The sequence below is a fragment of the Camelina sativa genome, chromosome 7 (assembly GCF_000633955.1).
Source record: "Camelina sativa cultivar DH55 chromosome 7, Cs, whole genome shotgun sequence".
In the NCBI taxonomy this organism is placed as follows: Eukaryota; Viridiplantae; Streptophyta; class Magnoliopsida; order Brassicales; family Brassicaceae; genus Camelina; species Camelina sativa.
In genome coordinates this window covers 16,542,875-16,552,199 of record NC_025691.1, presented here as the reverse complement: position 1 = coordinate 16,552,199, position 9,325 = coordinate 16,542,875, and the positions used below count along the sequence as shown (strand labels likewise).

General features: G+C 36.6%; 1 protein-coding gene and 1 pseudogene across 1 annotated transcript in view; one reads left to right on the top strand and one right to left on the bottom strand.

The window, feature by feature from the left end:
* Positions 1,480–5,081, top strand: LOC104701287 (annotated as a pseudogene).
* Positions 5,876–9,325, bottom strand: part of LOC104701286 (glycerophosphodiester phosphodiesterase GDPDL1-like) — a 4,345-nt gene continuing 895 nt past the window's right edge. The window contains exons 2-8 of the mRNA XM_010416938.2: positions 8,392–8,708; positions 7,680–8,300; positions 7,556–7,594; positions 7,198–7,482; positions 6,954–7,096; positions 6,379–6,865; positions 5,876–6,288 (exon numbers count right to left, since the gene is read on the bottom strand). Coding sequence (XP_010415240.1) covers positions 5,957–6,288; positions 6,379–6,865; positions 6,954–7,096; positions 7,198–7,482; positions 7,556–7,594; positions 7,680–8,300; positions 8,392–8,708 — 2,224 coding nt within the window. The 3' untranslated portion in view covers positions 5,876–5,956. The remainder of the gene's footprint in view (positions 6,289–6,378; positions 6,866–6,953; positions 7,097–7,197; positions 7,483–7,555; positions 7,595–7,679; positions 8,301–8,391; positions 8,709–9,325) is intronic.

Below are 9,325 nucleotides of genomic sequence, written 5' to 3'. Positions count from 1 at the left end.
TTGTCATTATGTTGTTAGAAACAAATCAACTTGATATTTGGCTTAACTTGAATGCATTGATCACATCTTGACTGCTTACATATCACACTCTTTATGGATTGACATCCTTTATGGTACAACATCATAAGGGTATTGAAACATCTTGCATTACATTCTGATCATCTCTGCTTATGTCTCTGATTGCATGTTTGCATACATTCATTGCATAAGAAAACCTTGAAAAGTTTTGTTTCAAGAACCTAAAGATTAAGAACTCCAAATAACAATCAAAACATCAACACATTGAATCCCCTAGTTAGAACCCTAAAACCCAATAAAGAGACTACGTACTCACACATATTGAATTAAACAACACAAAGAGATGAAAAAGACATAATAGATTAATAAAATAAACAAGAAAGCGGTTTAAATCTTCTCCAAATTGTCAAAGAGGATGGATCTCTAGAATTAAAATTTTTTTGTCTCACAAACAGTCTCAAGTGTAGCCAAAAAGTCAGAAAATAGAATATGTTGCTAATTACGTCTTTGGGATATTTATACCCTTATTAAAATAAAAGAAATAAAATCAAAGTTAAAATAGAAAAATTTAGAAAAAAGAAAATAAGTATTTAGAACACAGGCAGAAAGACAGCAGACTTCACTAGACTTCTCCAGACTTCAGCAGATTTGTCGACTTCACCAGACTTCACCAAACTTGTCTACAAACTTCACCAGACTGCTCTAGAATTCTCTAGACTTCAGCAGACTTCTTCAGACTTGGCTACAGACTTCACCAGACTTCTCTACACTTCCCTAGACTTGTCTACAGATTTCACCAGACTTCTCTAGACTTGTCCAGACTTCATGATTCAGTTCAACTTGGAGATGTCCAAAAGTCACTTCTGGCTTCTTTATTCTAGTTAAGTTTGAATCCAACCAAAAGACTCCAAATCTAGCACATTGTTTCCACAACTAATCACATATTCAAGAAAAGACAAAAAGACACAAAAGACGAACAAATTATTCAAATGAAGGACAAAAGATATAAAAAACACAATACATTAGAGATATTATGTTTTAGGTTTATCGGCAAATCACTCTCATTCCTCTCTTTCGAAGTGTAGATAGATTATGAGGTTGATGCGCCGAAAGCTTTTAAAAAAAGCTGGAAAATAAAAGAAAAAAATGTTTGTTCGCTTGTTACATTTTTCTTCTTCACTATCAAATCAGTCTCCGCAGTGATGAGAAAATTCTAAAACATTTGACTTTTCAAATCTTCTGTAGCTTTTATGGCAACTCTAAACTCTAAAGGATGAATAACTGAAAAACAGATATAGGAGAAAATATGGTATAAGCTTGGTACAAGTTTACCAACAAGTCCGTCTCATTCCCAGACAAGATTAGTCTTTCTTTATATTAGTTTTGTTTTCTAGCTTAGAATATAAACTTAGAGAAGTCATTATGTATATGTCCACTATTTTCACCTTGACTTGGTCTTTATGCTTCTCTTTCTCTCTCTTACTAATAAGTTGCTTGCTCTGCTCTTATTTAATTTATACAAACCAAAACAAGAAAACACAATGTTCATTGATCAAATAAATCATGTACCATCCCCTCAGTTCTAGTTTGATCTTGTTCTTCCTTTTCTCCTTATTCTACCAGCTTCCTTGTGCTTCAAGTAACCAGCAAGGACTCGGGTTGTTTGAGACTCAGTTTCAGTGTGTGAATATCACTGCTGGCTTCCCCTTTTGGGGAGGGAATCGGCACAAACCTTGCGGTCATCCGTTGTTTGAGCTTCACTGCAACAATAACATCACTTCTTTATTCATCTCAGATCAAGAGTTCTATGTTCTACAAGTAAACCAAAGATCTAAAACTCTTACCCTTGCGAGATCAGACCATTTAGGTTCATTTTGTTCCTCTGCATTCAATACCATAACCTTGCCTCCCGAAATATTTGAGCTTTCCCTAAATAATTACAAGAACCTCACCGTTTCATACCACTGTGATCCCAAGCATTCATACCTATCGAGCTACACATGTCCCGCTTTCGGTCTTTTTTCAATGTCTAAAAGCCTTGATTACCAGCATTTTTGCAAAGGCAGTTTCGAAGTTAACGTTCCAATGAGTTTCGTTCCAGAAGAGAGAGAATTAAATTTGACTCACTTGGAAAGCGTTTTAAGAAAAGGGTTTGAGGTGAAGCTGGTGATCGATGAGGTACCGTGTCAAGAATGTTCATCCACTCGTGGAATCAGTGGTTTCAACAGTACCACACAAATTTGCTGCAACGGATCTTCACCGTCAGGAGGAGTTAAGTGCGTACCATATCAACCCAATGGTGAGTTTCCTTCATCTCTGTTTTTTCACCTATTCTTCCTTTTCACCATTTTTACACATGATTTTTTTTTCTTATACTCCCTCCGTTTCAAAATATAAGATGTTTTAGAGGTTTTGGTTTGTTTCATAATATAAGATGTTTTCAACTTTCTAGGCAACTTTTAGATTAATTTTATATTTTTTTATTAGTTGTTTTATGTAGTCTTGTTTTTGATTGGTTAAACTTTTTAAAAGTAGGCATTCCTTATTATGCGTGCTTTTAGTCAAAACATCTTATATTTTGAAACCGAGGGAGTATTATATTACAAATATAAGCTGTATATTGTTTTCTTCGTCAACATTTTCCTAGAGGCTGACCTGCAAGGAAACAAAAACAAGAGAACACAATGATTAATAATATGTCTGTCACTGAAAAAATCTTTGTCCCAAACGATCATGCTCTTTGTGATCCCATTTCTTTTGTTTTTTTTTTTGGTCAGCTGATGAGCTGTATAAACGCTGCAGTAAATGGTTTAACTGTGGGGATCAGATATATCTACGTTACCCCTTTTGGATACCAGGTAGAGAAAACTGTGGCCACCCGGACTTCAAGCTCGACTGTAGCGGAGGATTCGCGGAGTTTAACATCGCCTCTATAAAGTTGAGAATTTTATCTAGTGACTATTATTCTACTATAAGATCTTTGTCCCTCAAACCCACTAAATGCCCTAATTATCAAAATCATCCTTCCAATCTTTCAACTCGCTGCTGAGACAGAGCTGTTAACATTATATTACAACTGCCAGTTCCATTCGTCGGCTCTTTCTTCAACTATTTACGGTGGAGAGTTGGGTTGTGATGGGGGAAGAAGTTACTATGTGACGAGAAACCTCTCTTCTACTTTACTTTATGGGTTTAGAGGCCTTTTAAACAACTTCAAGGTAATGTGTAAAAGAAACGTCAGTATTCCAGTGTCTGGGTCGGCATTGGAGACACTGCAAAGAGGTCCCACTCTAGATAATCTAATGATGGCTCTTGAACAAGGTGTTGAGCTTAAGGTCAACTTAGATTGTTTGACGTGCATCCAATCTTCTGGTTCTTGTGGATATAATCAGACCTCAAGTAGCTTCGTCTGTTATTGTAAAGATGGAACGCATAACAGTTCATGCCGACACAATGGTAAGATTTCTTTGGATTATTTACAGCAAATTCAAAGTTGCTGTCTTCGATTCCAACTTTCTTATTGGTGTTATTTGATGGTTGCAGGAACGAATATTGGGGGCGACATAGGTGCTTTAACTTTCTTGGAGTGACTGTTTTTATCTTCCTAAAACCATTGTCTTCTGTTTTTTGTTTCGAAATTAAATCAAATTTGGTCCTACGCTGACAATTTTTACTTATTTCATTGTTTCACAGCAACGGCGATATTTTATAGTTTCCTAGGTTAGTGTGGTGCTCAAAGATATTTCAAATTGCTTTCCATCTTCCTTGGTGTTAAAAAGTTAATAATTGAAAAGATTTTCTCTGCCTTTTTACAGCTCTAGGTTTATTAACAGGTGTTGTTATTATTCTACTGGTGCTACTATGCCCTTTCTTCAGAGTCCAAATTTTCCGAAAGAGAAAAACATCATATGATCTGAGACTACAGAAAATGAAGGCTCTTATTCCACTCAAACACTATACTTATGCCGAAGTGAAGAAAATTACAAAGTCGTTCGCTGAAGTGGTTGGGAGAGGAGGCTTTGGAATTGTTTATAGCGGAACCCTTTCTGATGGTCGTATGGTTGCGGTGAAGGTTCTGAAAGAATCAAAGGGTAATGATGGTGAAGACTTTATTAATGAAGTTGCCAGCATGAGCCAAACATCTCATGTCAACATTGTTTCACTACTTGGATTCTGCTGTGAAGGTTCGAAAAGAGCAGTTATATATGATTTTTTGGGGAATGGGTCGCTGGATAAGTTCATTTCAGACAAGAACTCAATAAATTTGGACTTAACCGCACTATATGGGATCGCGCTAGGAGTTGCGCGTGGTCTAGAGTACTTGCACTACGCATGCAAAACAAGGATAGTGCATTTCGACATTAAACCTCAGAACGTGCTTTTGGATGATAACCTTTGCCCAAAAGTCTCTGATTTCGGACTTGCTAAACTCTGCGAGAAGAAGGAGAGCATCTTATCATTGTTAGACACAAGAGGTACAGTTGGATACATTGCACCAGAGATGATCTCTCGACTTTATGGGAGTGTTTCTCACAAGTCCGATGTGTATAGCTACGGGATGCTGGTCCTTGAAATGATAGGTGCAAGGAAGAAAGAAAGATTTGATCAAAACTCTGCATCGAACGCAAGCTCAGTGTATTTTCCAGAATGGATCTATAAGGATCTTGAGAAGGCAGACACTGGAGGGCTTAGCGAGAATGGAATCAACAGCGAAGAAGAGGAGATAGCAAAAAAAAATGACAATAGTGGGTTTGTGGTGTATTCAGTCTTCCCCATCAAACCGCCCACCAATGAACCGAGTAGTAGATGATGGAAGGAAGCCTTGAAGCACTTGAAGTGCCTCCGAGGCCTCTCTTGCAGCAAATTCCAGCCGCGCTGATTTCTAAATCTTTTAGGATTTCAGAGGAGAATTCAAGCTCCTCCAAGATACTGTTATGCTCACCAAATTCCGAGCCGGAATCTTCAAGTTTGTGAATAGAAAATCGTGTTAAGGTCATAGGTTTAGAGGAGAGATTCTAGACAGTTATGTTCGTAAATGTTATTTTCATAAGAAAAGTAAAACACATTTGTAAAATCTAATTCGTTTCTTCCATGAATCTTTCTCTCTTTTTGTAGAATGAAAAACAGGGCACCAGTGTTGGGACAAAGTTAATGAAGTATAAGTGTCTGACAGATACACGGAATGGTCTTTGACTTGTTCCACACTATATACACGGAATGGTCTTTGACTTGTTCCACACTCTATATCTCTCTGTAATATATTACATTCTCTCTGAAACTGAAACATAGGAAAAACAAGTTCATTGCGGAAGGGTCTTTTAACTGGGACTGTTATTTTTCAGTAGGTCCGTCTGAGAAAATGCTAAGTGCCTCACTTTGAGGTCGTCCAAACAATAGAAAACAAAAACTAGATTTTTCTTCTCAAAATTGTGAGTTTTATATGAAAAATTACACATCTATAACGTGTGGTCCAGGTAATTATTTGTTAAGTGTATAACAGTATAACTAGTAAATATTACGATGATTTTATGATTAAGCCACATTTTGTATTTGTTGTACGAGTTTGGTAATTTTGATAGTTTGAGAAACAGATAAAGTATCCGCCCAACAGCTTAGATTGATGGAAGAAACACGTTTTTGAAATTATGAGAGGAAGAAGAAGACAACAATAAATTGGTGATAGTGTGGATTCAATGAATCCGATTCATACAAAAAAATAATATCTAATTTTCAAAAGTTGAAAAATTGTCAAATATTCTTAACTTGTGGGATACGGGATTCTTATGTTTTGTTAGAATATGATATGTTTTTCTACAACATTTCTTGGTCTGGTTGTTTTTAAATTTGGAATTAATAATGCATAGAGAATTCTCATTATGGTTGTGACTGTTAAGATTTTACTGAGTCACACAGGAATATATTTACGACGGCTGAAGAATTATGAACAGAGAGGAGATAAGATCAAATAAGTAGAAGAGAAAGGGAAAAAGACAAAGAGGACAAGAGATATAGTGAGTCGGATTTGTCCGCTAGGTGCTTGTGCATTGGTTGATGGGGCTCCTGGCGCTACGGTTGAGGCTCCTGGAAGTAAGGTTGGGGCTTTTTCTGTAATTGGAGGCAGTGGTGGCTCAATGACATCAGCATCTGTGATAATTAGGTTTGGAGCTTCGGCTGGAGGTAAGGACTGAGGACTCATAAAGGCTAAGAGGGCTCTGGGTTTAACAGGTTCCATGTAAGGTGGCGTTTCTTTTCTTCCCAAACATCGATTCGCTGCAGAAGAGAGAAAAGAAAAGTTAAGACATTGATGCTTATGGTAATCATTTTTGAAGCATTTGGTGACAAATATTGTAGGCAACTTACTTTTGTATCTTGCAGCAGTGAAAGGGAACTCGGTGATGATTCCATTGATACCGACTAAAGAGATGTATGTGTTTATCTCAACAGTTGCATCAGCGAAGAAGTCATATGGTTGAGAGACAAATTCATTCTGAAATAGTCCCACATAAACCGGGAGCTTAGACTTCTGCAACCTCTCCACAACATTGGTTTGCCCAGTGAGAAACGAATCAGAGTCAGGAAAGACTGATGCTTTGTTTATGACAACAGCGTTAGCGAATTCTTTTATTTTTTCGATACCATAATCGCTTATATCGCGGATGCATTCTTGAATTTTGTAAACAGTCTTGTACTTGCTCTGCTTCTTGAAGTCAAGTAGAACCGAGCTGTCCGTAGACTGAATAATAGCCTTTGATGTTGTTGTTCCATTGTTGTAACCAGCTTCTATGAGTGTATCGAGAACCGCTTTAACCACATCGAGTCCTTGCTCGACTCTCAAGTATGCTGTATTCTGAGGGATGCAAAAAGACATTAGAAGATGTCCGATTGATAAATAAATAAATAAAAAACTCAGGACTAAGATTTACACGAGAACTCGCCTCTACATTGATCAAGACACCAGAGAGAGAAGTGGAGTTTTTTGCCAAGTTTAGGACTTCAAAAAGGGAAATAAGGTTTCCCGAATTTCTCTCTTTAGGATGTCTAAACATATTGTCGTTCTTGTAGGGGCTTGAAGTAGCAGCTGTACGAAAGGACAGGAAAAAGAAAGCTCTGTGATTAGTAGTAACAAACTAGCATTTGTTGAAGGCTTGAAGCAATTGGAAAATTAGAAGGGAAACTTACGAGTCAAATTCTTGATCTCTGGCCATGTGAGACTAAAAGTGTATATTCCATCAACTGAACTAAACTCAGGAATAATTGTGGCACGGTTCATAAAGGGAGATAGGGTGACCATTGTGCTGTCCTTGAGATTTATTGAACTTAAGCAAAAGGGTGTACCGTCGCTGGACATTTGGACCGAGCAATCAATAACATCAGCACCATCTTTGATAGCCTTCTCATATGCCAAGTTTGTACATCCAGGAAAGTCCCCACTCGCACCATTTTTTGATATAATTAGAAAATCCACTGCAGCATGAACCGTTTAAAAGATGATGATAAAAGTCAATGATAATGTTTGTTAAGTAATTACTTTCAATACCTTGTTTTGTAGCGTTTCTGTCAATGTGGGAGAAGCAGTCTGAGGACAATTTGAAAAGGAAACTTTTAAGTATTTCCAACAACGTTTTAAGGACAAAATGGTCTGTAGAAAAGATTTTCCTTACCAATTGATGCAGATGCAGTCATGGGAAAATCAGAGATCACACCATCCACTGAGAAATCACCATTGTCCACAAAAGATAGATACTCAGACACTGGATCGTAACTATAGTTATAAGCGAGATCATTATCATTTGCGAAACCTGACACATATACTTCTAATCCTGCTTTGTGAGCATCTTGAACTAATGATGTAGGAGGAAGCAAGTACTGATTGTCATCGAGTGGAAATATGTAAGACTTGGGAACAAGAATCTTTGAAGCAAACGTCTTGACAAAAGCTAAGTTACTCAATATAGAACCGTAGGTTCGGTTTGTTGTCGGCTCGAAATCTTCTTTCCCAAGAAACTGAAACACAAAACTCGGTCCATTCCGCTTGAAATGGCCAGTAATTTTCTTAAAGAAATTCACTTCAGGAGAAGAGATGAAGTCAATGGAAACAGTTCTTGAAACTGATACTAGAAAACTGCTCATGCTTAAATTGTGTTGCTCGTAGAATGCATCGTGCTGAACATGCAACCACAAACCTCCTTGTGGCTTAATTTGCTCGGTTACATTTTGAATTGTGGGAATCGTATATCCATTTCCATCGAATTTATCTGTTCGCGATAATATTCCTCGAATCACTAAGGTAATAAGAAAAAACCATTTGTGAGAAGTTACAAGAAAAAAACAAAACGTAATTGATTGTTGTAACACTTTATAACAAACACTTACAGGAAACATTCTGGAGATCTCTCAAGGAGAAAGCAATGGTGAACCAACCCTGAGTACTGACTCCATTAACCGGGTAAGATTTTTGACCATTTGGGTAAACATTTTGAACAGTTGAAGCATTGGCCATATTTAAATCGGGGAAGCAAATCCCAACTCCATCTTTGGTTAGCTGAACATCACACCATAGAACAACATCGGCTACACTTGTCTGGATTGCAAGATTATAAGCATCAAGACTCGAATCTGGTAACAATCCAGAAAACCCACCACGAGCAATCACACGTGGAGCATCACCTGGTAAATAAATAAAACGTGATCCTAAGTTACTTTTAATACGTGGAACAGTATTATGTTCCCATAATCAAAGTAATTACTTGACTTTTAATATTTGGGAACTATCTATAATTGATTCTAACTCTAATACACATATATGGATAAAGTAAGAAAGTTACTTGAATACTAAATCGAAAGTTACTTGAATACAATGCACAAAAAAAGGAGAGTAAATGAGAACAACTCTTACCACTAAGTTAAAAAAAAAATAAAAAATAAAACAATAATCATAATTTACCTTAACACAAAAAGTTAAAACTGTACTTCGATCGATACTTATAGCAAGCGCCACTTTAATGTCTAAAAAAATACAAATTTTGCATTACTATTTCTTTCCTGAAAATTTCAATGAAGAAATTAAAGTGAAGCCAAGCAAATACTAAACTTTAATTTCTTCATTGAAATTTTCAGGAAAGAAATAGTAATGCAAATTGAGTGTCTGCCAAAGACTTGTAGATCTCTGAGCATCTATAATTATCCCACATTCGTTACCATACATTATAAAAGAGATCACCGACTCTGAGTACTAATTTCTTCGAAGCCAAGCAAGCGCATATAGAAAAGAAAAAGAAAAAGAAAAAAAAAAAAAAAAAAAAAAAAA